This window comes from Patagioenas fasciata, chromosome 21 (assembly GCF_037038585.1).
Source record: "Patagioenas fasciata isolate bPatFas1 chromosome 21, bPatFas1.hap1, whole genome shotgun sequence".
Classification (NCBI taxonomy): domain Eukaryota; kingdom Metazoa; phylum Chordata; class Aves; order Columbiformes; family Columbidae; genus Patagioenas; species Patagioenas fasciata.
In genome coordinates, this window is record NC_092540.1 from 6,506,447 (window position 1) to 6,534,333 (window position 27,887).

At 52.6% G+C, this 27,887-nt stretch overlaps 1 protein-coding gene across 1 annotated transcript; it reads right to left on the minus strand.

Moving 5' to 3' along the window:
- Positions 1 to 11,920: 11,920 nt before the first annotated feature.
- On the minus strand, positions 11,921 to 17,337 carry LOC139829601 (ubiquitin carboxyl-terminal hydrolase 17-like protein 6). Its single transcript, XM_071817921.1, has 14 exons — positions 17,316 to 17,337; positions 16,446 to 16,646; positions 15,906 to 16,016; positions 15,728 to 15,830; positions 15,516 to 15,583; positions 15,285 to 15,355; positions 14,659 to 14,741; positions 14,310 to 14,421; positions 13,915 to 14,055; positions 13,599 to 13,699; positions 13,251 to 13,347; positions 12,668 to 12,921; positions 12,203 to 12,349; positions 11,921 to 12,017 (listed from the first exon to the last, which is right to left on the minus strand). Exons 1-14 carry the CDS (start codon positions 17,335 to 17,337, stop codon positions 11,921 to 11,923), a joined length of 1,608 nt encoding a protein of 535 aa, XP_071674022.1.
- Positions 17,338 to 27,887: the final 10,550 nt, after the last annotated feature.

The window sequence follows — 27,887 nt, forward strand, 5'->3', positions numbered from 1 at the left end:
ATAACCCTAATCCTACCCCTAACACCTATCCCTTAATCTAAACCTCTAATATTAGTCCAATCACTTACTGTAATCCTAAAGCAAGGCTAAATCTAAGACCAATATCGAACCCTAACTCTAAACCTAATGCTCAGCCCTCTTACTCTAACCAGAAATCTATGCCTAAACCTAAAACCAAACTATCCCTCACCCAAAAGCCCTAACCTTAATTCTAACCCTAATCCTAATCAAATCCTGACCTTACCAATAGCTCTAACCCTAAACCGAACTCTAAACGTAACCCTAACCCTAGCCCTACCTCCTAAAACCAACCCCTAACCCCAACCACTTCCACTGACACTACTCTCTGTCCCTAACACTAATAAAATCCTAACCCTAATACCTGAACACCTAACCCAAACCCAAATGCAAACACATATCCGAACCTCAAACCCTAACTCTCAGACTACCCCCTAGCTCCTAAGCCTAGCACTAACCATAATTCCTAACCCTAAAGCCTAACTCTAACACATAACCCTAATCCGAAACATCATCTAACTGAAACACATACTCCTAACCCTAACAGTAATTCAAACCGTAACTCTGACCCTTGCCCTATGTTTAACCCTATTTCTAACCTTCAATCTAACCCTCCCCCTTAAACATAAATCAAACCCGTAACCCCAAAATCTAACCCCACTCCCTAATTCCTAAGCCTAACCCTAACTGTAATTCCTAACACTTACCTTTACCCTAAATCGAACCCTATACCTTAACCCCACTACTTAACCATAACTTAAACCTCATATAACCCAATCACAAACTTCTAATCCTAACCCTTAATGCTATGCTCTAACCTCTTGCCCAAAGTTTAATCCTAACTCTAAGTCTAACCCAAAACCTGACCCATAACCTTCACTCAAAACCCTAACCATGCTCCCTAAGCCTATCCCAAACTCTAACCCTAACTCTATCCCCTAACCCAAAACCTTACCTAACACTAACCCTCAACCTTAACTAAAACCTAAACCTTATCTAAATGCTAAACCTAAACCTAATCCTAACCCTAACTCTAAATCTAACCCTAACTTAACCCTTAAATTAAGCCCTAATTTTTACCCTAACTCTAACCTTCACTGTAAATCCTAACCCTAAGTCTAACCCTGAAACCTAATGCTAATTCTAGCCCTAACACCAAACCCTAACCTAGCCCTAAGCCTAACTATAACCGTAACCCTAAGTCTTAATTGCTTACTATAACCCTATCCGTAACCCTAATTCTAACTCTAACCAGAAAAACAAACCCCTAACACTTTTTCTAAACCTAACTCCTAAACCTTAACCCCAACCCTAGCCTGTAAGCCTAATTCTAAACCTCAGACTTACTTTAATAATAACCCCTACACCTTAACACTAACCCAAATCCTATCCCTAGACCTAAAATTAACTCTTTTCCCTAAGGCTAAGTCTAACCCTACCTCTAATTAGAACTCAAAAACTAACCACTAACCCTAACCACAAACCCTAATCGTAACAAAAACCCTAACTCCCTAATCCCTAAACCTACCTGTAATCTAAACCTAAACCCAACCTGAAGCCTTACCTAATGCTAACTCTACACCCAAGCCCCTAACCCTAAACTAAGCCTCACCATACACCTTATCTCAACCTGACACTAATCCTAATCCCTAATGCTAACTCTAATCCTGACCCTGTGCTTTACCCAGAGCCCTATCTTTAAATCTGACAAAAAACTAGCCCCCTCTGATGCTAATACAAACGTAATCCTAACTCAACCTAACATATCCTCTAACCCTAGCCCCTAACACTGAAACCTAACCCAAAACACTAATTCTAACTCTAAACGTAAGCAATATAAGCTAGATAATAAACAATAATCAACAAATGATAAACCTAAGCGAAACTCTGATCCTGGTCCTAGCCCCTAACCCCAACTCTACCCCTAATTCCAACCCTTACTCTAACCATCGCTCTAACCCTAACTCTTATCCCTAACCACTATTCCAAACACTACTAGACCCCTAATCCTGACCCAAAACCCAAACTCTATTTCCCTCAACTCCAAACCCTATCACTAACTACTATGCCAATTCCTCATCCCTAACCTTACCCTAATCCAAACCACTACCACTAACTCTAAACCTAAACCATAAACCTATCACTAACCAAAACTCAACCTTAACTCTGTCCCTACTCCTAACCCTAACTACTTACCATAGTAGTCTTCACTAACCCCTAACACTCATCTAACCCTAACTCTAACCCTAGCACCTCACAGCAAACTGTAGCTCTAATCCTAACCCATAAAACTAACTTTAACCCTAAACCCCTAACTAACTCAAACCCTTAACACTAAACCTAAACCCAAGCCTTCATTCTAACCCTTACCCACGATCTGTAACCCTAATGCTAAACCTAATTCTAACCCAGAGCAGCACTCTCCTGTCTCCTCCATTCTCCTCTTTTTCTTCCTCTTGAGGGGGCAGATGGGCTTTGTGTCCAGACAGGTCCTGGGGCCTGACACTTGCACCATGGGCGTGATCTTTCGGTGCTGACAGCTGGGTGCCTCCCTGCCACTGATGGGACCCTTGCCTGCCACCTCCTTCCCCACAGGGGACACTGAGCCCTCCTGTGTGACACTCTCCTTCTTCCTTGGGGGCTGGAGACTTGATCCTTGTCCTTCACAGCCAGAGCACAGGGGCTGCTGTCTGCTCCACGGTGCTGCTTACACTGCCTCTTTTTGGAGAAACCAGGGGTGACCTGGCTGGGCTCCTTCTCGCTGCTGCAGGGAGGAAGGTGGTGCGAAGGGTGGGCAGTGGAACAGGTGGTCATGGGGGGGCTGGGAGCCAAAAGGCTGAGCTGAGGACGAAGCTGAAGGTCGGCTTTTCAGGATTTGCCTGATGGAGACCAGATGAGGACAGCCTGCAGAACAGGAAAAGAGGCTGACATGATCTGAAGGCCAGGTCAGGAGCCCCCCTCTTCCTCCACACTCCACAGTGCACAAGCACAGCACTCAATTGCTACCATTTTAGCCAATCCAAGAGAACAGGAGAGGTGGCTGCTGAAATCACTCCCCCAGGCCACCTGTCATGCAGTTGTCTCATGGAGTACTGGCCTTGCTGCCGTTCAGGAGCCTTGGAGCGACTGGCACCACTTACCTCAACTTGCCAAAAGGCCAAGGAGTGGGGGTGGGTGGTGTCCATGGGGTAGGTGTGCTTGGCAAATTGGGAATGAGGTGGTGTGCAATGGTCACTTCTGCTCGCCTTCCACAGGATGCTGCGCTGCAGTTATTGACATGAAAAAAAAAAACAGAAACAACAAACTTGGTGATCTAAAGAAAAGAGGTTTCCATGAGCCAAGAGAAGAAAATAAGAAGGAGAGCCTAGAGAAAAAGGTAGGGTAAAGACACAGAAGGGGAGAGGAAAGTGGGGGTGGTCAACAAATCAGAAGTGTTTTCTGATAGAAGCAGAAAGGAAAAAAGGAAGGAGGGAAATTTAAAACAACAGAAACCCCAGCACACTGTCCTGAGTCCTGGTTGCACAGCGGCGCCCAGAGGGCCGGTCCCAGCCACTGCCTGGAGGCTGCAGAGTCTCCTCCTCCCATCACCCCAGGGGACAGGATACCCAGAGAAGACTGGTGAGGTCACCCTGCTCCAGGGACTGGCACCCCCGCCCCTCTGTCCTGAGCAAGAAGACAGGAGGCGTTTCTCCAGCCTTAATCAGGGATGGGAACAACAGCACGGACCTGGCCCTGCACCCCAAACCAGAGCAATTGCTGCAGCCCTGGGGCTGAGGGGCTCTCCCTGTCTGCCTCCAGCTTAGCAAGACACCCAGCATCCGGTCTACACTGTCCCCAACACAATCTCCAGATCACAAGACACAAGGCACCTATTGAAGACCCCAGGCAAAAGCTCAGACTCACTTTTTGGCACAAAACACCAGCTTCTTGGCTGGTAGCGGTGACATGGTGCTCTGGCCCAGAACAGCCTTCAGGACTCACCTGGCCTGTCACTGGTGAAGACATGGGTCTGTTGGTCACAGCTTTTTTCACCTGATCAGAGACACTGGCCCCAAGAGATGAAACAGAGCATGAGTACAGGGCCACAGACTGCACCAAAGCCCTGAGCCTGCCCCCAGCCAGGCACTGGCCAGCATGCTGTGAGGAACGACTGCACTGTCCCCCACACCACAGAGCCTCAATGGAGGAGTCCTGGCTCATGCTCAGGCAACGGGCTCTGCTTTGCCAGACAGAGGCAGCACAACAACAGAAGCTGCTTCCCTCTTGCCTGCACCCTGCCTGACACTGGCAGTTAAGCAGCCTTGAGAGCAGTAACGGTGCACCTGCAGGAACATCCCCTGTAAGAGCAGAGCTCCCCCCACCCAGACCCTGCCCCAGTACCTGATCTCCAGCGCCAGGTCCAGGAAAGGGTCAGAGGTCTCCCAGATGCTCCTGCACACTGAGAACTTCACTGCAAAAGCAAGAGCAATAAGCACACCCTGGCACAACACCTGCACCCAACACCACCCCAGCACAGCACAGGCAGCTGCCGTGTTCCCCCTCTCCAGCTTTGGGCTCTGGGATGTCGGCACCAGGATTCACAGCGTGCAATTCCACTGCGTGCTGGGACAGCAAGCGCTGCTACATAACTGCCAACATGGGTTCTTCAGCTGGTGGCAAAGTGATGGGGACACAGCCAACAGCATTTTCCATCACCACAACACACGCCACAACCCACAGGAACCACAAGACTGACCAGCTGAAGCTCTGGAGAAGTTACACACACTCAGCAGTTCTCCCAAAAGATTTTTGCTGCAAGGCTCTCAGGGAAACCTCTGCCCTGAGAGTCACAGGCCCAGGACCTGGCAGCCAGCGCTCACCACAGGAGCACAGGGATCTGCCAAAGATCTGGTGAACCAGCATGGTGGCCTGGGTCTGGTGATCCAACCTGGAGACAGCAGCACCAGAGCTCACACTGCCCCTCTGCACTGGCCACCCTTGTGAGCCACCGCTGTGTCCTCAGGATCCAAACCCATCCCAGTGGCAGCTCCTCTCTCCCTTCCCTTCAGGAGCATCTTGCCAACATTTATCCAGCACTTGCCGTGGCCACTAACCAGGCCTGGAGCTGTCAGGAGAAAGGACTCCCTGGAGCTCACCCAGCTCTAAACTCAGCCCCGACCTGCTGCTGCCTCGGCAGCCGGCACTGCGAGCAGCGCAGAGATGGAGCAGTTGGCAAAGAGCTTTGCAAGGCAGAGCCCTCTGGGGCACAGCACTGAGGGGGACCCACTTCCCCTCTGCATGACTGAGCATCAGTCAAGAAAGCAGCACGCTAAATTTCACAGGAACAGAAAATTAACATGTAAATGTTCATTAGTTCCAATGTCGTACCTGTGGGATTGCCCCGAGGCTCACGGACACACTCAAGTGCAGCAGTCAAGTAGCCGCTGCCTACAGGGACGGCTGGAATCAAGCAGAAAGGAAAAGCGTTTCCATTTCACATTGTGATCTACCTTGTCCTCAGCGACCTGCAGCGCCTGGACGGGGGTCAGGCAACAACATGGGAGCCAGACGCATGCTGAAATTGCCAAAGCTGCAGAGGGGCTGCAGACCCCTTGACTGGCACCTGGCATCTTCCAAACTACTGTGTCCAGGCCACATGCAACACCCCTCAAGGACCAGATGGACAAACACAGGGCCTCTCAGGGCCTTCTGACCAGGAGACCTCTCACACACACAAAAGGAAACCCACACTAACGTGGGAGCATGGAGCACCAGCGCAAAAAATGATCATCCGTGTTTCTCCTATATCAGAGCCTGCTGGCTACTGCAAGACTCAACTATTGCAAGAAAACCTTAACAAATAATAAACCAAATACTAACAAACGCAAAAGGTCAGTAACCTATGAAGACTGAACACTTACCCCTGGGATTCCCCCCAGGCTCAGAAACAGGATTACACCAAGAGGCTTGATCAGCATGGACTGCAGGAACCAAACAGGGAGTCAAACACAGGTGGGGAGCTTCCATAGCATGTTGTGATCTCCTTCTTCCTCAGTCACCTGCTGTGATGGGAGAGGGTGAGGTAATGACACAAGACACATAGTAAGGCATACGTTCCCACAGCTAGAAACAGAACACAGGTGACCTTTTTGCTGAGACCTAGCAGATTTTCAGGCAAATTGAATATTCATGACTTGCCTGTGTAATACCACCAAGGCACAAAAAGCTTTCAGAAAGCCTCTGAGATGATCTTGGGTACAATCACACATGAGTAACCTATTAAAACATGAGTGTTTATTCCCTCAAGCAGACAGACAGTGACAACTTACCTCCGGGACAGCCCAAGGCTCCTAACCAGGATCCAGCTGAGAAGCTCGATCAACTCTGCCAATGCCATGTCCTGGAGTCAAGCACAGATCAGAGAGGTTTCCAGGCTCACAGAGCAACACTCCTGCATTCCAGGTAAAAGAGGACATAAACAAGAGAGAAAAAACAAAACACAACACAACATATTTAGGACAACAGTGCCCATATATTGCAGAAAAATAGCCGTATTTGGGAAAAAAATCTGGCAAAATGGCAAAATATTCCAAATATTTGGGGGCTATGTTGGTCAATACAGGCAAAAGAATCTGAGTATTTGGGCAAAAAGTGGCCCAAAGAGGCAAAAACATCCACACTTGGGCGCAAAGCTGTCGGCAAACATGAAAACATCCCATATTTGGGATCACAGTGCCTATATCAGGGGAAAAAATGGGCAAAAGCACCTGAGTATATCGGGTAAAGAGAGCCAGAAAAACCAAAGCAACACTAGATTTGAGCAAAACTGGCCAAAAAGGGATATAACATCCCCAGGTTCAGGGTGAAACTGGACCAAAGAGTCAAAGTATGCCAAGATTGTGGTAAAAAATGGCCAAAAATGGCCCAAACACCCCCAGATTTGGGTATAAACGAAACTGGAAAGCCAAAGAACTCCCAGATATAGGCAGAAACGATCCCAAAGGGCACAAATGTGTCCAGATTTAGCTCAAAAATGGCCTAAAGAGCCAAAGCAACCCCAGCTTTGATTTGAAATAGGCCCAAAGGCTCAAAGCGCGCCCTGGGATGGGTCCGTGTGGCACAAGGCTGGGGGGCAGGGAGGGCCCCACAGGGACTCAGTGCTGGTTTCTGCTCCTGTGCCAGCACTCCCAGCCCCTGCTTGCCCAGAACTTGCCCCTGAAGCAGCCGCAGCCCCTCTCCCTTCCCTGCGGGCTGTCTGCCCCCTGCCCACACCCTGGTGCTGCCTGGCTCGCCCTGCCCGGCTCAGCCCGGCTGCTCTCCCGGCCCCAGCCCCAGCCCTGGCCCCACTGCTGCCCTGCTGAGCTGCTCGGGGCTGGGTGCTGCCCCTGCCCGCCCACCTGCTCCCTGCGCTCGGCTGGAGCAGCCTGGGTGTCCCGGGCTGGCAGGGACACCAGGAGGAGGAGGAGGGTGAGGACCATGGCCCCCACGCTCGCACCATGATGCTGCTGCTGCTGCTGCCAAGACACAGCACAGCACGTCACCGTGGGGCTCTGACACCATAGTCACATTGGAATCACCAAATCTGCACACTACTGCTCGTCCTTGTGCTTCACGAGCATGGAAGGAACACAAGTGGAGAAGGAAGCGGAGAAGGGTGCACCTATTCTGGGAGGCAACGCTGCCTACGAGAGTGCACAGGCTCTCACTTCTTGCTTCCCAGAAATCAATCAATCAATCAATCAATCAATCAATCCCAAAAGCTCCATATTAAGAATAAATAAAAAAAAAGAAGAGCCAACTTCAAGGGTCTTTACTTGTAGCTATTTTTGTCAGGCAGCTCTCTAGGAAGAAACTAGCTTTTCCTGCTAGTTTTACCACAGCTTCAATGCCTTTAAAGCCACCACTTCTGACCTCTGCTGCTCCAACACAGCCTCACAGCCCAGCAAAATCACAGTGCAGGCAGAAACCTTCACCATACAAAGATGGAGACAGTCAGGAATACGTTACTCTCAAAAGCAGACACTGCAAACCACTCTTGCTCTTGCTTACCAAATTCAGACAGTGTAAGAAAACAACAACAAGGAAGCAAGGTTCTTATTTTATGCACCCCATTATACGGACCGTTCAACATCAAGTCCAACCTGAGTCTGAACCTCCAAATAAGAAATACCATCTTCAAATATCTAGGAAAATGAAGGGCTTTGAAGCGGCAACATCATAAAATGTTCACAAAGGCACTGCCATGCAAGTCCACACCCCTGATCACAGACCACCTGCCCTGGTACCAAAGGCAGTGATGTTCTCAGCTGATTCGCAGCCACTGACATCTGGAAAGCAGCACAAAGTCTCATGTTCTTCCGTGCCAAACATGTAGTTTGGAACTGAAACAGGGAAGTAAACCATCTACGGTCAGTCTGTTTTCATTTGAGTACATCAGGACAAGTTCAGTTCACATTCACCAGGAATCACAGCAGGTCCCACCCGTCCCTGCAGACCCCAACACCGCTCCTGTGCAGGGACCCGAGGAGCAGTAAGCACAGAACAAGCAACCTCCCTTCCAAAGGCCCACAGCTGCTCTTCCAACAAGCTGCATAAGCAGCAGCTGAGAACAACCTCTGCTGTCTGCAGAAGGAGAGCAGCTCCTAAATGATCCCCAGCCCTACAGACACAGATCTTCCCCAGGGCACTGATGAGGAACCACCAGAGTGCAGGGACACCTGGCCATTGAGTTGAAGCTTCTGGGGAGAAGGACAGAGGACTAGCAAGAGACAAATCAGACAAGAGAGAAGACAGAGGAGCTGAGAGAGAAAGAAACACACAGGGAAAAGGATGGAGAGATAGAGAGACAGAGGCAAAAAGGTACAATAAGCTGTGATGAGACAGGGAGGAAGAAACAGCAGGGCTGATGAGCAGGACAGAGGGATGGGGAGGGGGGACGAGGAGAAGCAGGAAGGGGCTAGAGAAAGACAGGGAGGGGGATGTACAGATGGAGAGACAAAAAGAAAGACAGGGAACAGAACAAAGGAAGTGAGAAATAAAGAAAAGTTGGGATCCAAATGAAGAGACTGGAAAGGGGAAACATGCAGCAATGAGCTGGAGAAAGAGGAAAAGAGGGCTGAGGAGCAGGAAAGAGGAAGAGAAGACAAAGAAAAGGCAGAGCCAGCTGGACAGGGGCGATATAGTGAGAAGGGATGGCACTGGGAACAGGGATGGAAGACAGAAGGAAAACCAGGACAGAAAGACATCAAGAAGGAAAAGGGGCAGTAATCTGGACAGAGCTGGAGAAAGAAGCAGCAAGGAAAGGGAAGACAGGTAGAAAGACAGAAGGGGAGCAGGAGAGAGAAAGAAAAATAAGGGTTGGGGGCAGGATAGAGATTGGGGAAAAAATCCTGGGGTGGGCAGCAAGATGGAGAGGGAGTAAAAAAAGAAGAGGGGCAGGAATAGGTGCAGGGAGCAGGACAGAGGGATACAGTGAGAAATGATGGGGCAGGGAGCAGGACAGAACAACAGAGCAGAATGGTGACAAAGAGAAACCAGGGATGATGAGAACCACAGAAGGGTGGAGACAGAAAGGGAGATACGAGAAACCCTGCACAGAGGTGGAGAAGGGTGGAGGAAATGGTGAGGAAGAAGCAGAGAGGGACAGAGAGAGAAGAGATGAAAAGGAAGAAGGACACAGTAAAAAAGAGGAGGAAGCAGGGAGGGACTGGAGAACAAATCAGGATGAAATGACCCCAAGGGCCCAGCACTCACCACAGTTCCTGCTCGAGTTCAGGCAGTTCTGTCTGCCTGTCTTTTCCTCCCCTCCTATTCTGTAGCTCCAGTCGTTTGTCCATCCTGCACCTAAGAGAACACATCGGTGTCTGACAGCTCTCACAGCACGAGGCTTCCCAGGCGCACACCACACACACACACACTATGCGGCCGTACAGTAATTGCCCTCACTTACACAGACCCTGGGGTGCACGTTTGTGATCTGCTCTGCTGAGGCTGCTCACAGGGACTCTTCCTCACCCAGAGGGGCAGCTGTCTCTGGTGCAGCTGCAGCAGCAGCTGTGGGGATCCCCTGCACTTCACCCTCCAGCTGCTTCCCCTTCTCCTGCTCTCTCCAGCTCCAGCCCCAGCTGTTCCTCTCCAGCAAGTGCCCCCTGCCCCCTCCCCTGCCCAGGAGAACAAGGCCAGAGCAGCCCACACACACCTGGGCCAGAGGCAGCAACAACATCTCCAGGGCCCCAGAGGGAGGAAAAAGGGCCCCAGGGCTGGGCCGGGCGCTGCTCGGCCTCGGGCAGCTCCACGGGCGCCATGGCAAAACTCACCCTGGCTGCCGGCAGAGCAACCGCCTGCTCAGCCTGGACTGCGCCACCATTGGTCGGGAGGGCTGTCAGTCTCCTCCCCTGAGCTGATCCTGCAGCTGATAGGCTGCCTGGGCAGTGACTCTATCCTGCTTTGGGGCTCAGCCTGCCCTGAGGTGATACTCTCTCTGATTGGCTGCCTGAGGGGCTACTCCCTCCACAGTGTCCGCCTTCCCTGAGCCGCTGTTTTCTCTGATTGGCTGTCTGGGATTTCCCACTGGCTCCCCCCACCAAATGATTGCTCAGACCATTTCTCAATCATCCTTGTGCTGCACTCCCACCAAGTGTGATTGGTCCACACACTTCCGGGCAGTTGTTGCCAGGCAGCGAGCTCCACCTGAAAATGAAGCTGTGGTCCCTGACCAAAGGCCGTGGGTGATGAAAGACACGTTGGGACCCTAAACATGAGGATTTGGCCCCAAGAGGGAGGCTCTGGGCACTCAGAAGGACTGGCAGATGCTACAGATGGCGCTTTGGGCCCTGCACACGAGGGCACCCTCTTGGCTCCCACCCGAGCTGGGTTTGGTGCCCGTGACCCCAGGTTCCAGCTCTGCTGTGCTTTCTGACCTCATGGGCCCTCTTGTCCTGCCAAACTTCTGCTGCCAAACCCTGCTGTAGGAAACAATCACCTTGCCAGTAGAACAGGCCCGGGCAGGATCTCTCAGCAAAGCGTATTTTATAAACGATTTTGCAAGACCAGGTGTTCCACCTAAAGACAGGCACAGGGAATAGGACAAAAAGCCCCCGCTTACACATCCACCGATCCCAGCTGCACATTCCCTCCCCTGCTCCCCGTCGGTTGGTACTGCAGGGTTTACAGACTCCCCAGGGCTGGCCTCAGTTTACCTGTCTCATTCATCTAATTCTAACAACCCTCTCACCTTATTGATTTATTTAAAAGCTGGATTCCTGGCTCTTTGGTTACCCTTTCCCCTAGATTAACTTTTTAAATACAGTAATCAGTTTGGATTCCGGGATTATTTTAAACGGACTCTGTTTCACATTAAGGATTTGTAGGCTGATGTCTCTGAGTCCTTCCCCTGCTGGGGTCAGGTGCCAGATCAGTTCTAAAACAACATTCCCCCTTGCAATGGCTCCTTACATCTCCACATTGAAACAGAAGAGAGGGCAAGATGGGCACACACAACACACAGCTCCCAAAACCCATCACAGAGACTTCTCAGAATGGGGATTTCTCCAATTGCCTCAAAACCCACAGAGGAGCAAGCACCCCATAAATGACACACACGAGGCCAACAAGAGTTTGTTTTTAATGGTGGCTTTGGCTTTTCTGCCCGCTGGTGCCCAGTGAGTGTTTCTGAGCAGCGATCCCAGCCGTGGCACGCAGGTTGCAGCTCTTCCTCCAGGGGCCTGTGGGCAGGCGGGCCGGCCGGCAGAGCTGCCCCTGGCTCTGGAAGGGCTCTCTGAGCTCTTCCTGCCAGAGGCAGCACTGGCTGCTGGTGCCCTTGGGGCAGCTTGGTCCCTGCTGGGGCAGCTTTGCTGCTTCCTGGACTCTTCCTCCTCCTCTTCCTCCTCTCCAGCATCACAGCCGTCAGATGCTGTGTCCTCCCTCATCCAGGCTGCAATCTGCCCCCGTCACCACCGACCGTCTTCCTCATCTGCATCTCCAGGGCACTGAAGCCGTCCTGCCCCTCCTCCTCCTCTGTGCTGAGGGGTCACAGTCCGTGATCTCCACAAACTGCCTGCGGAGATCATAGCCGCGCCGCGGGGATCTGCTCCGCTCCCTCTGCCTCAGCTGGGTCTGCTCCCGAGCAGCTTTGGGTGCGGAACGACACCGGGAGCTGCCGCTGGAAGGCCCTGGAGCTGCATCATCCCTTAGGGCTCGGTCACACCGTGGAGGACTTGTTCTCCAGCTCCGTGTCCTCCTTGCTGAGCGATGCTGGTCTGTGATCTCCAGAAACCGGCTGCGGAGATCATAGTCCCGCCGCGGGGATCTGCTCCGATCTCTCCGCCTTGGCCGAGTTTGCTCCTGGGCAGCTCTGGGGGCAGGAAAAGAGTGGGAGCTGCTGCTGGAGGGCACTGGAGGTGCTGGTGCAGGCTGGGAGCTGCTGCTGGAGGGCACTGGAGGTGCTGGTGCAGGCTGGGAGCTGCCATTGGAGGGTCGTGGAGCTGCCTTGTCCCTGTGAGCGTGGTCACAGCTCAGGGGACTGGTTCTCCCCCTCCTCCCGTCTGGGTGTTCATAGTCCGCGGTGTCCACGACCCAGCTGCGGAAATCGTTGCCCCAGTGTGGGGATCTGCTCCTGGGCCTCTCCCTGGCACCGTTGTCCTGGCCGTGGGCAGAAGGGCTGAATCCCCACTCCTCTTTGCTGCTGTCCTCTCGTGCAGAGTGGAGCACACGCTCGCGGAGGGGACAGCACAGCCTGAGACAGCCGTGGAAGAAGCGACGCAAGCAGGAGCCCAGGGAGGAGCTGCTGTTGATCCTCCCTGGCCAGATGGGGTACAGCCAGCCCACAGATGCCTCCTGGGAACCTGCCCGGCTTTGCTGGCTGGTGCTGGCTGGTGCGGGGGAGCTGCTGTCCTCTGGAGAGTCCTCCATGCCCCCCGCCATGTCCTGCAAAGAGAGCTGTGAGAAGCTCCTGCCCTTTTCTCCTGACAGGACCCACCAGTGGGGAACCCCCAGAAGCTGTCAGGGGACAGCTAAGAGCCTCCCAAAGGCTCCTGGAGGCTGCAGAGGGGCCAAGGAGGACAAATGGGATGCATCCAGGTGGGATGCTGGGAGAGGGAGCCGTGCTGCAACTGTGCAGAAAGCTGCCGTGTGGCAGGGAAAAGAGAGCGCTGCCAAGATCCCCAAAAAAACCCGCTGTCCCTCTGGTGCGCTGACCACCTCCCCACAGCCACCTTAGTCCTACGGGGCAGATGCTGCTGTCCCACAGAGCCCACCTGCTTGCTACCGGCCACCCGCTGACTGAGGAGGGAACGGGCTTCTGATGGTGCTGGTGAGGAAGAAGCCTTTTGTCCAATTTCCAAATCGGAGCACCTGGGGAAAAAAGGAGGGATCTCTGTTGAGGGCTGTTCTTGCAGCCTCCTCTGGGTTCCGGCATTTTCTTGGAACAGTTTATGTGACAGAGAGAAGATGCAACTGAGACCCCTAATGGGAAATTTGGTTGGGCTGAAGGATGCAGGTGGTAATTGTCTGCTATGACAGAAACACTCAGGAGGACGAGAAGAAAAATAACAAAGCCAGGAAAAGGAAATGTGTTCTGAACACAGTTTAAAACTTGTGATTACCTGATGTAAAACAGTAAATAGGCTTGCTGCCTGAGGACTCTGTCACTGTTGCAAAGATCCACAGACTTGTCGTTCATCTGGTACCACAGTCCATCACTGGCCTGCAAAGAAAACGTCGATATCTGGAGATGAATGGCACGGCTTCTGCACAAAACACAGGCCAAAAACGGCCGAACCAGGAGTGTTCAAAACATGTGCATTCCAGCCCCTGAGGAAACCTTCTCCCCTCAAATCCTTGGCTGTCAGGAACACGGCAGGAAAGTCAGTTTTCCCCGGGATACATTTTTCCTTTGTTGAGAAGGAAGTCGCTTTTCACCTTTATGTAGCAGAAGTAGTGTCCTGCGCGGCAGCTGTCACCTCCGTGCACCAGGACGGCGTACAAGGAGTAGAGGAGCGGTTCTCCGGCTGCCTGAGACATGTACGGGCGAAGATCCAGGTACTGGGGATACTCCACAACCTACGGAGAGACCAGGAGGGCTCAGCAATGATCCTGGAAAGCTTCAGGACACAGCAATATGTCACGAGTTGGGTGGCAGGAAACTCATCCGGACCAAAGCAGCTCTGTGGGAGCAGAGGACACACTTGTCTTCCCACGGGAACTGTCCCCAGAAGGGAACGCGAAAATCTCAACATGAGCAGCTTGCGACAGAGCGTCCGGCTTTGGGAAACCCGCTCCAGGAAGAGAACGTTGCACTCCAGTTGTGCACACACCTTGCTGATCTTGTCGCCGGTGAAAGCTTCAAACCTCTTCAGACACACCGTGAGAACCTTGGGCGCGCGATGGACTGTGAACCTCTTGGAGGCGGCAGTCATCTTGTCACACCTTGAAAGCCAGGACAGAGACAAGGGCTGAAACACACTTTTTTTTTCCCCAAATGCCAGACAGCCTTTCCTGTCTCACACATCCTTGTGCTCTTTTGAGGCTATTCAGTACCATAACGCCATGTTAAAAAACCTGCATTTCATTACTGCGCCTTAATCCAATGTTAAAAGCTGACTTGTGCTCAATGACACCTTCGCACAGGATCTGGTATGAGTACATCATCAATAATGGCCTTACTTGCTACATTTAAAGCAGTTTTCACCATCCAGGTGCTCAGGTTTCACAAAGTCTTCCAGAGCTGCGGTGACAGATGCGGCTGCCTGGAGGGGTGAGAAGGGAGAGCCCTGAGCTCTGGGAAATTCCCACGCCCAAACACTTACGAGGAGTTTACGCAAAACAAAACAGCTCGATGAGGCTGAGGAGACCCACGGTGAACCCGCAAGCAGTGCCCGGGAGGCAGAAAGAGGGTGTGATGCTGAACATCTCCTTCATTTCCCAGGGATTCCCGGGGTTCTCCAGAGCCACCTCTTTGTGGCACCGCACAGTTCAGCTCCGATGGTATGGGTGTCACCAGTGATGGAAACAACACCCCCATGAGCCTGGGAGCCAGACGGGTGTTGAGGGAGGGCAAGGGAAGAAGGAGGAGGGTACGTCACAGTGCAGAGAGGGGCACGTGTGCCTGTCCAGCTGAAACCAGCAGCGACAGGGAGACCACTGCCGTGGCCCCTGCAGAACACAGTCCGTTGCACCTCCCGCCCACCACCAACCTCTCTTGTCAGATGCATTTGTAAGCCAGCTGTGTGGAATCTGGAAAGCTACAGGGGCCTTGGGACATCTTGAAGCACAATTACAAACTCTCTTACTTTGATATCCAGAGGAACATCCAGGAAGGCCTCGTAGGAATCGGAAACCGCTTGGCAGCTCCAGCATGTGACTGGAAGGCAAATGGAAATGCTCAGTGACAGGGGAAGTCGGCGGACCGTGCCGGGTTACGCTCTTCACACCCACTGCGCCAATCACGCCATCGTCTGTTATCACAGGCAGACAGGAGGGCACAGACGATTCCAAGGAGAGCAATAGCTGTGGAAAAGTACCTCTGGATCTCAGAAAGCCCCCAAAGATCTGATGGACGACGGTAGTTGCTTGAGAGGAGATGTCCAAGCTGCAAACCAATGGGAAGGCAGAGTTATCTCCTCCAAGAGTGTGGCTTTGCCTGAAAGCCCTGGCCGTAGTTTTCCTTGAGGGGAGGACATCAAGGACTCCAAAGGGCTTGGGAACACTGGAAACACAATTTGCTTGCGCTTACTCGCTGTTTCCGCTCAGACAAGCTCTCTGCATGGCATCCACGGTGCAGCGTAAGAACTCGTGGGCGTCCTCCTGCCTGCCATGCTGGAAATTTTCTCCTATTTCTAAGAAAGAAGAAGTTACTAGTTCTCTCCTACAAGAACGGCATCAGTCATGTCACAGCACCTGCACTGACTCACCTGTGAGAGCATCGACGACAACCCAAGGCTCGATGGCACTGTCGGAGGAATGCAGCACCTGTTGAACGTGCACTTCCATGCTGCACATCATGCAGAAGCCTTCCTGGCCACCTGGGGAGGGAGGGAAGCTCCTCAGGTTTGCAAAATATCCACAGCAATGGGAAACCTAATGGGGATCTTGCAGTTCTAAGAATTCTCCATTCCTCCCAAGGTGCCCAAGTCCCAACAAGCCCGGGACATTTTAATGCACAGAAAACTTTCTTCAGAGGGATGCTGAACTGACGGAAACTTTCTGTGCAATAAGCAAAGGAGTTTAACTTGCAGGAATAGGGACCAAGAGCCTGCGATAGAAAGAGGTGCCTTTCTGAAGATGAACACATCCAGATAGAAGAAGCTGCTTCTAGGCTTGAGTGTTCAGAGAACACCAACTCAGGGAGCTGACAAAGAAGGGCCACCTTTCTCCTAGATCAGCATCCAGATTCTGGGAGCCCCTGGGCCCTGCTCAACAGATGTACAAGGAATGTTCCCAAAAGTACTGACAGGCCCGGCTGTGCTCCCCAGAGAGCAGGTGGTTGGCCAGAGGCGGGGTGTAGGTCAGGCACTGCAGGACGGAGTTGAGGAAGCACGTGTTGCCCAGGTTGTGCAGTCCCGCTCCAGCTCTCTGGCTGTGCTGCCAGGCCATGCAAATCTTCTCTGGGGGAAAGAGGATCCTCTGCGGCGGAGCCATTCCCTCAGCAACGACTGCCAAGAAACCACATTGGAAGAGAGATGAGTCCACGTTCTTGCACAGAAGCATATTTAAAAGTTGAGTTCTGTACAGGAGCACCCAGGAAAACAAGCTCTAACCTCCCACACAGAAACACTGGGGGAAGCCTAACACTGCTCTGGAAAGTTCCTGGTCAAGGAAAATATCGTGTTCCCCTGCTCACTTTGCCAAAAGTGCAACAAATCCACACTCTGACTTCTGTGCCCTGAGCAACCTTCCTTTCCCTCTGGAGTCTTGACCTGGATCAACCCCCGGCACAGCCTCCCCGTGCGTGTCAGGGCTGGAGGGTGCCCGGCAGACGGGCTGCGATGGTGGAGCCAGGCAGGACACAGAAAGGCGCAGTGCAGCGGGTGAGGAACTCGCTTCAGACGGGCAGGAAAGGTCCCCGTCCCACTGCACGGTGCCTCCTGCCCGCCCAGCTGCCTCTCGCTGCCCGTGCCCTGGAGCAGGAGCTGGGTCCCCTCTGCCCGCAGAGGCTGTACTGGGGCCGGCTCCCAGCTCGGAGCAGCCCTGGGCTTCAGGCAGCATCATGGCCAACACCTGTGGAACCCCCTGCCAGCATGCAGGGAAACGTGACCCTGGTGTTGAGCAGGGAGCGCTCGCTGGCCCCCACCCTGCCCAGACAATCAGGGCCCCTCACTCACCCATCTCCAGGTTCTGGGCCATGCACAGCTCCTGGGGCTCTGCTGGAGAGCTGTTCTCCTGGGGAGCCCTGTCCTCCTCCAGGGCCACCATGGGGCAGCTGAGGTGTTTGTCTGCCATCGCGTGGGTTTGAAGAAACAGGTATAGGTGAGGAATGGGGAAGATTTGGTGAAATGCCACGAGTCTGCCAAGGGCAGCCGGGAAAGACGTGAGCTGCGCTTGGGGAGTCCTCAGCACAAGTCTGCCGGGGGCAGAGGGGAGTCTGCCAGGGGCAGCTAAAGTGAGGGTATGGTTGGACTCGATGATCTTAAAGGTTCGCTTCCAACCAAAAAGATTGTCTAGTTCTCAAACTCAATGAGAGACGTGGGCTACGCTCGGGGGCTCTCGCCAGCTCCGTGCTCACACCCTGTCTCGTCACCGTCCTGCCGGACAGTGTGGGCTGGGGCTGCAGCTGCGCTGAGCACATGCAGGGCAGTGGGTGTCACTTTGTGAGGTCACAAAGGGCCCCACTGTGACCCTGTGCCTGGGGAGCGAGGGGCAGCATGTCCCATTGGGAGGCACAGGCCAGTTCAGCCCTGGGCACTTGGGCGCTCTCAGGTGTCTCCTGGTCCCCCTTGGCCCTCATGTCCCCTCGGGACTGCCCTGTTGCCCTGTGTTATGTTCCAGAGCCCCGTGTTCACCTGCTGGCTGATCTGAACAGCAGTGAAGCTGCTCCTTTAGTGGGTTTGTAGAGATTTCTAGGGGATTCCAAGGGTGGGCAGCAGAGGGGATGGGCTTTGTGTGCTGTCTCACAGCTTACAGAAGCTCTCAGTGGCTTGAGGATAACCTGACCATGTAACCAAGTGACAAACTGTTGGAGAGGGCAGAGCACAAAAGGAGGAATCCAGGTGGTGGGGGGTGAAAAAGGTGGAAAGGCTGAGGTACTAAATGCCTTCTTCGCCTCAGTCTTTAACAGTGAGAACAGTTGTGCTCCAGGTACCCAGCCCCTTGAAGCAGAAGACAGACATGGGGAGCAGAGTGAAGCCCCAGTGATCCATGGGGAAATGGTTGACAACCTGCTACACCACTTGGAAACCCACAAGTCTGTGGGGCCAGATGGGATACACCCAAGGGTTCTGAGGGAACTGGTGGAGGGGATCACTGAGCCACTTTCCATTATTTACATGCGGGAGGACAAGAGACACAGAGAATATCACTTCTTTCCCTTATTAAATTCATCAGTGGCCACACAGTGTCTTTGTTTCTTGTTTTACTGTTCCTGCAGTAGTAACAGCTCATTATGGGGCCCTTGAATTGCTGCTGTCCTTGCAGACCAGATGAACTAACTTCTGCCACCCTGCCTGGCAGTTCACTCCATCCGTGTCACAGCTCTGTGTGCAACACTGACAGCTCCAGCTCACCCAGTCAGGTCCCTGGCTGAGGACATTGCCTCACATCTGGGCTGGACCACCCCAGCTGTGGCACCAGCCCAGCTCTGACCTGCCACAAGGAAACCGGGCACCAAGTGTCCAAGAGCCCTTGTGTGCAAAGGCTTTGCTTCAGAGCACAGACATGACGTGGACAAATATTGCTGAATGTCTCTCTGCACCTAGGAGTATAAAACCAGAATGAAATGCCTAATACATTCAGCTGAAGATATTCCTCCTTCAGCTTGGAGAAATTAGATCCTTTGCTGTAACCTTCCTGGTGTCCTGTCTAATGATGGGACAAGAAACGTGATTGTCATACCAATTTATTTTATACTAGCCAGAATACAATGCTGGCAAGAAGTGTCTATGCAGAGCAGAGACAATCAACATCACTGATTACTTGACATTTTTTCAAAGGATGTGCCCCTGGAGTCCCAGGGACACCTGGAGGGAGCCCAGAGGGGACAGAGAAAGGGACATCACGGGCTGCTCCTGTGCTGCTGCGCTGGGCTGGGCTCCTGGGACACAGGGAGCTCATGGGAGCGGCAGCGCTGCAGAGAGACAGCTCTGCCCAGGAGCAGCTCCTCTGCACACGCAGCAGGGCTGAGGGCTCTGCCTGCAGCACCCAGGGCAGAGGCGCCAGGCACAGAGGGGTTAGAGGCATTTGGGGGTGGGAGGATGCTGAGAGATCACTGGGAGAGAAATGTTCACAAATATTGAGCCTGAGGCTGCAGGACATTGCATCTGCAAATCATGGCAGAATCTCTGATAGCTGTCACATTGCAGAGCCTACAAGAGACGCACGTACAACTCTGAGAGATTCCCTGATGCAGAGGAGAGGACGAGCTGCAGAGCAGGGGTTGCCTTGTGCACTGCCAGAGTGACAAGACGTGAATGCTGCGTTCTCCCCAGCATGGCTGTGGGGTGTAAATGTAAACGTGCAGGCAGGGGTGCCCAGGGCTGTCCTGCAGAGCAGGGTCCCTGCAGCCCAGGGCTGTGCCAGGGCAGGGACTCTGCCGCCTGCCAGGGTCAGCGCTCAGCCTGCCCGGGGAGATCCCAACAACACTGAGGGGAGAAGCTGTGGGTGGAAGGAGCAAACCCTATTGGGCAGGAAAGTTGCTTCTGCTGTGGAGGGTGTGCCGTGTGGGTCAGTGCTGCTCACAGTTCCAGATCACCTGCAGGATTTTTTGCGGCGATTAGAACAACACATACCAGGACACAGACAGAAATCCACGCAGAGCCAGAGACCTTGTTCAGGAAGGAGCGCAGAGCCTGGCCAAGCCGAGGGCTGACCTAGGCCTAGGCTGCCTTCTTTATTCACCATTGACAGTTTATACGATTTACAGGTACAGACCTGGACTAAGATGTTTACAAAAGGTGTTTTTCCACTAATTGTTATTAAAAACACACTAAACTCATGTGATGCTTGTCTCACTTGTTTTTCCCCTCATTCACAGACCAGGCACAAGGACATTCACACATCCCATGCACTTGGGGGCGGTTATCCAGCCCGAGATACCATTCTCACGAGTCTGGGCTATAACTTTTCACAGTTATGAGAAACATAGTTCAAAGTAATCTGTCCAAGGCCCTTTATATATTATTATGTTACTATCATGTCTTTGACCGTCCAGATGGTCATGTTAATATTGATCTTCCTTTATCATCCAGGTGGCTGGAACCGCACATCTTGCTTTTCCACATTTTACTTTCCAACATGGGTCCTCAAGACATTATCTTAGAATCTCTCACATATGGCCAGTTGAACAGCTTGTCAGAGGAAATAAGGTGAAGTGGGTGCACTCTGATGAAAACAAGGTTTCATACAAGTTTAGCATTGTTTTTTTATCTCGTAATACTATGTAACAGATTTAAAGCAGTACAGAGAATGCCACATTGTACACCTCGTGTTGCAAACGTCGGCACTGAGCGTATTTCTGATATGAAAGACAGGTGGATGCCTCTTCGAAAACTTTTGTTTCCTTATAGAATGTTTTTCCATTTTTTTTTTCCATTGTCTGGAATGCTTTTCCTATTCCTCTTTCTCTTTTTTTCCATCCTAGGATGTGAATGTAACTTCCTACGATCGGCTCTTTGGGAAAGAGAGTGAAATGCAGGTGTTTACTTTGCTCTAGTTGGGAGGGGAGCAAATACGGCGGTTTTGACTATTGATGTGATCCAGAGCAGCACATCAGACAGACGCGCTGGGTGCAGCTTTTTAGTGCAATACTTGCAGAACCAAGAGGATAAAAAACCAAACAAACACCTTCTCTGGGAACTGAGTTTCTAAAGGGAACGTGACTCAGAGTTTTCCAGTAGCCACCAATTTTTTCTTCAGGGCATTTACTCCTGATGTTCATCTTTTAGATGGACTGTTTCAAGTGAAAAATGTGTTTTTATCTTGTGCAGTGCCCCTGGACCTCAGAAATCTTCTGATGGGAATCGCAGTGATGGAAGCTCTGTTTGCCTGTGGAGGATCCAGGGAGGTTCCTTCCAACTTGAGCCAAGAGGTGGAGAATCTATTTACTCCATCAGTTTCTGAAGCCACTTCTGCCAAAGGTGGATGCTGGGAGAGGGAGCCGTGCTGCAAGTGTGCAGAAAGCTGTAGAGAGATGGAAAAGAAAGCACTGCCAAGACTCCTGAAAGAAACCTGCTGTCCATCTGTGTCCTGACCCACCTACCTGGGGTTACCTTAGTTCTATGAGGCAAACCCTGTGGTGCTACAGAACTCACCTGCTTGCTGCCGGCCACCCAATGACCGAGGAAGGAACTGACAGATGATGGCACCAGTGACCTAGAAACCCTTTCTCCACTTTTCAAATCAGAGCACCTGGAGAAAAAAAGAGTTACCTTAGTTTAGGGTTGTCCTTGCAGTCTCCTCTGGGCTTCAGTCATTTTCTTGGAACAGTTTCAACAAGAGAGACAAGATGTAACCACGACTGCAAATGGGAAATTGTATTGGGGTCTTCCAACCAGATCTGCCCCCTACAACCTCCATTTCATAGAAATCGTCAGATGGTGCAGGTAGGAAGGGACCTTTAAGACCATCTAGTTCCATCGCCCCTGCCTTGGGCAGGGATACCTTCAACTAGACCATGTTGATCAAAGCCCCATCCAGTCTGGCCTTGAACACTTCCAGTGAGGGGCCATCCCCATTCACAGCTTCCTGAGCAACCTCTTCAAGTGTCTCACCACCCTCACAGTGAAGAATTTCTTCCTAATATGTAATTGAAATCAGTCCTCCTTTGGTTTAAAACATTAGCCAGCTTCAGCTAGCGGACAAGTAGCAGCTTACAGCAGGGCAGCAGTCTAAAGCCCAACAAGGAAAGACAAATAGGGATGTGGGGTAGTTCAGGTTTGACAGCACTGAACGATGCAGGTGTTACTTGTCTGCTGTGACAGAAAGAGAAACACTCAGGAGGATGAGAAGAAAAATAGCATAACCATGAAAAGGAAACATATTCCAAAAACATCTAAATACTTGTAATTACCTGACATAAAACAGTAAATAGGCTTGAGGTCTGAGAACTGTGTCGAACCATTTGCAGTTGTGGTTACATCTTGTCTCTCTTGTGAAACTGTTCCAAGAAAATGACTGAAGCCCAGAGGAGACTGCAAGGACAACCCTAAACTGAGGTCACTCTTTTTTTCTCCAGGTGCTCTGATTTGAGAAGTGGAGAAAGGGTTTCTAGGTCACTGGTGCCACCATCTGTGTCGATTTCACGAAGAGCCGCAGACCCATCGCCCATCTCATACCACAGTCCATCACTGGCCTGTGAAGAAAAATGTCAACATCTCCAGATGAACTGCATGGCTTCTCCACAAAAATACAGGCCAAAAACTGCAGAACCAAGAGTATGTTGAAACATATCCAATTCAGCCCATAGGGACACCTTCTTCCCCAAAACCTTGGCTGCCAGTAACACTGCCATCAGCTTCTGAAGCCACTTCTGCCAAAAAAGCAGCTGCTGAAAGGATCATAACACAGACTGATTATGCACGTCCCAGTGTGAATGGTCAGCACAAGACCAGGAGAAAACCCTTGCACACTGAAGATGAATTTGGCACCTCCCGCCATCGCATCCTCCTCTGCTGAGGCCATGACATGAGGGGCAAGGTGTCGGGCAGAGTGACAGCCCAGGCAGCCAATCAGAGGTCAGCACCTCAGGTGAAGGGCGGGCACTCCAACGCAGGAACGTGACCAGCTGGGGGCCAATCAGAGCCGGGATCGCCTCAGGGAAGGGCGGCCCAAAGCAGGGCAGAGTGACAGCCCAGGGGACCAATGTGGGGCAGCGTCACCTCAGGGAGCAGACTGGCCGCCCTGTGCCCTGTGCTGGCAAAGGTGGATGTGAGAAGGCGGCGGCTCTGCTGTTGGCCGGGCTGAGCTTGGACATGGCGCCCGTGGGGCTGCCCCGGGGCTGAGCAGCCCCCGGCCCTGGCCCCACCTCCTCTCTTCAGCCCTCCCCCAGCTCCACCCCCCTTACCCATGTTCTGGACCCCCCGTCTCTGTGGGAGCCACCGCCTCACAGAGTCAGTGCCCCTGGGCTGTGCCACCATACAGCCGCCATGGGCCACTGGGCTTCTCGCCGCCACAGCCGCCGGCATGTGACCGACAGTGACCAGGACGTGACGCTGAGGTGGAGGACGGGGTGGGTGGGCGAGGATGGCGGGGGCCGTGTTTGCCGTGGGGCTGCCCACCATCACCTCACCCACATCCCCTCCCGCAGCCCAAGCGACCCCACAGCGCCTGGAGGACGGTGAGGAGGGGAGGACGTGGCCGCCATCACACGTCTGCCCTGAGATGGTGAGTTGAGCGGGGGGGATGGCGGGGCTGGGGTCTCCCCTCAGAGCAGGGGGTCCCAGGGCTGACGCTCTCCCCGCTTCCCCACATCTCCTGCTCATCATCTCCTGCTGCTGCCCAAGGGAGGGGAGGGTGGTGGCACTTTGTCCCCAGCCCATGACAACGTCTCTGCTTCCCCGTCCAGACACCAAGGGGCTGAACCTCCAGGGCCTGGGCCCCTGTCAGCGGCCAGCGCTGGTGGCCTCCATCCCATCTCCCTTTGCTCACGGCCACCGCAAGCTGCTGCCTGCCCAGCAGCACCCCTTCCTCCTGGGTTACGGCAGGACCCTCTTCTTCCTCCGTGACTCTGTTTGCCACACCTGCCACTGCCAGGCCCTCTCCCGTGGCATCGATGACGTACGCCGACCCCTCACCCCCACCCCTTTTGCCCATGCCGCTGCCACGCTGGGTGACCGTCCCCTCCTCCCCACAGGTGACAGCAGACCCCTGTGAGGAGCCCACCCATATCTACGTGCTGATGGGGCAGGAGCAGCAATGGATCAGGAGCAGGTCCTCTTCAGAGAAGGTAACGTGCGTTGGAGACATTCAAAAGGCCTTTGAAACTGCGGTGAACTGGGGCCCTGTGACAGTCATGGGAAGGTCATCAGCCTTGCAGCTCTGCAGCAGTTAAAACTGCCACTGAAACACTCTTGGTGGCAGGTGCTGTTCTGTGGGTTTCAATTTGGGTATTTTTTAATCATTTTGTTGAGGTACAATTCTTTATTTGGAATCAGGTGACGGGACTGACGCTCATCTTCTCTTTCTGGAGCACATCCTGACATCCTTTGTCATGCAGAGCCCTGCGTTCCTGAGAGGAGCGATGGCCACAATGGAGAATGACTTCTGTGAGTAGCAGCTGCAGCAGCAGCCTCGGACTTTGTGAATCCCCAAAGTCAACGGACGTGGCTGGTGCTCGATTCCTGAACAGTGATGTGCTGACAACCTAGAGTGAATTCTGGGGCAATTCCTGAGCGCAGCCAGACTTAGCAAGGTGTTCTCAATTAGACACGGGAAAATGTGTTTTGTCACTCCCTGCCACTCTGTACAAGATTTTAAAGACGTCATTGCTCACAGAAAGGTCCGACATCAGTAGGGTTGCCTTCTGTGCCAGGTACTTGGTTGTTTTCATCAACTTACAATCACGAAAAGGGAAGACTTGACCTGCTAATGCGATTCAAGACTCTAGAGGGAAAGGAAGGTTGTCTGGGGCACAGAAATGAATGTGGGTTTGTTGGACTTGAGGCAAAGTAAGCAGGGGAACACACTTTTTCAGAACTGTTCCTTGACCATCAAATTTCAATGGCAGTGTTAGGCTTGCCCCAATGTATCTCTGTTGGAGGTTAGGGCTGGTTGTCCTGGGTACTCCTGTAGAAAACTTGACTTTTAAAATGCGCTTTCATGCAACAACATTATTTCTTTTCAAATGTGGTTTCTTGGCAGTCGTTGCTGAGGGAATGGCTCCGCCGCGAAGGATCCTCTTTCCCCCAGAGAAGATTTGCATGGCCTGGCAGCACAGCCAGAGAGCTGGAGCGGGGCTGCACAACCTGGGCAACACGTGCTTCCTCAACTCCGTCCTGCAGTGCCTGACCTACACCCCCACTCTGGCCAACCACCTGCTCTCTGGGGAGCACAGCCGGGCCTGTCAGTATTTCTGTGAACATTTCCTTGTACATCTGTTGGGCAGTTCCCAAGGGCTCCCAGTATCTGGAATTGATCTAGGAGAAAAGCAGCCCTTCTTTGTCAGCCCCCGCAGGGCTGTTGTTTGAACACGCAAGCCTAGAAGCTGCTTGTTGTACTTCTTTCTATCCCCAGGTCTCAGTCCCTCTTCTTGTAAGTTAAATTCTCTTTGCTTATTGTACAGAAAACTTTGGTCAGTTCAGCATCCCTCTGAAGAACATTTTCCATGCACTAAGATATCCCAGGGCTGTTGGGACATCGGCACCTTGGGAGAAGAGGAGTGGAGTCTGTTCTTATAACTTCAAGATCTCAAATATTTCAGGATCCATTCTGAGCCCTCTTGGTCTCTCCATAGGTTGTGGAGTATCCTGAGTACCTGGATCTTCGCCCATACATGTGTCAGACAGCCGGAGAACTTGTGCTCCACTCTTTATATGCTGTCCTGGTGCACAGCGGTGTCAGCTGCCATGAAGGACACTATTTCTGCTACCCAAAGGTAAAGAGCAACTTGCTTCCTAACAAGGGCAAAAAGCATCCTGGGGAAAATAAACTTTCATGGCAGTGTTACTGGCAGCCAAGGTTTTGGGGAAGAAGGTCTCCCTATGGGCTGAATTGGATATGTTTCAACATACTCTTGGTTCTGCAGTTTTTGGCCTGTATTTTTGTGGAGAAGCCATGCAGTTCATCTGGAGATGTTGACATTTTTCTTCACAGGCCAGTGATGGACTGTGGTATGAGATGGGCGATGGGTCTGCGGCTCTTCATGAAATCGACACAGATGGTGGCACCAGTGACCTAGAAACCCTTTCTCCACTTCTCAAATCAGAGCACCTGGAGAAAAAGAGAGTGACCTCAGTTTAGGGTTGTCCTTGCAGTCTCTGGGCTTCAGAAAAATAGCATAACCATGAAAAGGAAACATATTCCAAAAACATCTAAATACTTGTAATTACCTGACATAAAACAGTAAATAGGCTTGCTGTCTGAGAACTGTGTCGAACCATTTGCAGTCGTGGTTACATCTTGTCTCTCTTGTGAAACTGTTCCAAGAAAATGACTGAAGCCCAGAGGAAACTGCAAGGACAACCCTAAACTGAGGTCACTCTTTTTTTCTCCAGGTGCTCTGATTTGCGAAGTGGAGAAAGGGTTTCTAGGTCACTGGTGCCATCATCTGTCAGTTCCTTCCTCGGTCATTGGGTGGCCGGCAGCAAGCAGGTGAGTTCTGTAGCACCACAGGGTTTGCCTCATAGAACTAAGGTAACCCCAGGTAGGTGGGTCAGGACACAGATGGACAGCAGGTTTCTTTCAGGAATCTTGGCAGTGCTTTCTTTTCCATCTCTCTACAGCTTTCTGCACACTTGCAGCACGGCTCCCTCTCCCAGCATCCACCTGGATCCACCCCATTTGTCCTCCTTGGCCCCGTTGCAGCCTCCAGGAGAGCCTTTGGGGGGCCCTTACAGCTTCTGGAGTTTCCCCACTGTTATGGTCCTGTCAGGAGGAGAGGGCAGGACCTTTTCAGAGGTCTCTTTGCAGGACATGGCAGGGTGCATGGAGAACTCTTCGAAGGACAGCAGCTCCTCCACACCAACCAGCACCAGCCAGCAAAGCCGGGCAGGTGCACAGGAGGCAGCTGCGGGCCTGCCATACTCCATCTGGTCAGGAAGGCTGAACATCACCTCCTGCCTGGGCTCCTGCTTGCACTGCTTCTTCCGTGGCTGCATAAGGCTGGTATCCAGAAGGAAAGCTGCGTGCCCGCTGCGCTGTCACCCCTGTGACCGTGTGCTACACACTGCACGAGAGGACAGCAGCAAAGAGGAGTGGTGGTTCACCCCTTCTGCCCACGGCCGGGAGAACGGTGCCAGGGAGAGGCCCAGGAGCAGATCCCCACACTGGGGCAACGATTTCTGCAGCTGGGTTGTGGACACCGCGGACTATGACCCCTCAGCAGGGAGGAGGAGAACCAGTCCCCTGAGCTGTGACCAAACTCCCAGGGGTGACAGAGCTGCAGTGTCCTCCAACCACAGCTCTCAGTGTGCTCCCGCCCCCAGTGCTGCTCAGGAGCAAACCCAGACAAGGCAGAGAAAGCGGAGCAGGTCCCTGCAGCAGGGCCATGATCTGTACAGCCAGCTTATGGAGGTCATGGACCAGCATCACCCGGCAAGGAGCACGAGGAGGTGGAGAACAAGTTCTCCATGTTGGGACCGAGCCCCAAGGGATCTTGCAGCTCCAGGTCCCTCCAATGCCAGCTCCCAGTGTGCTTCAGTACCCCCAGCTGCTCAGAAGAAAACTCACCCGAGGCACAGAGACCGGAGCAGATCCCCACAGCGGGGTCATGATCTCCACAGCTGGTTTGTGGACACCACAGACTATGATCCCTCAGCAAGGAGGAGGAGGAGGAGGAAGGCTTCGGTGCCAAGAGATACACATCAGGAAAACAGTCATGGCACTGCAGTAGTGATGGGGGCAGATTGTGACCTGAGAGAGGAAGGAACACAGCATCTGACCCCAGCAATGTCAGAGAGGAGGAGGAGGAGGACGAAGAATCCAGAAAGCCCCAAAACTTCCTCTAGCAGGGACCAAGCTGCACCAAGGGCACCAGCAGCCCACCCGTCCGTCCTCCCAGTGCTGCCTCTGACCAGGAAGAGCTCAGA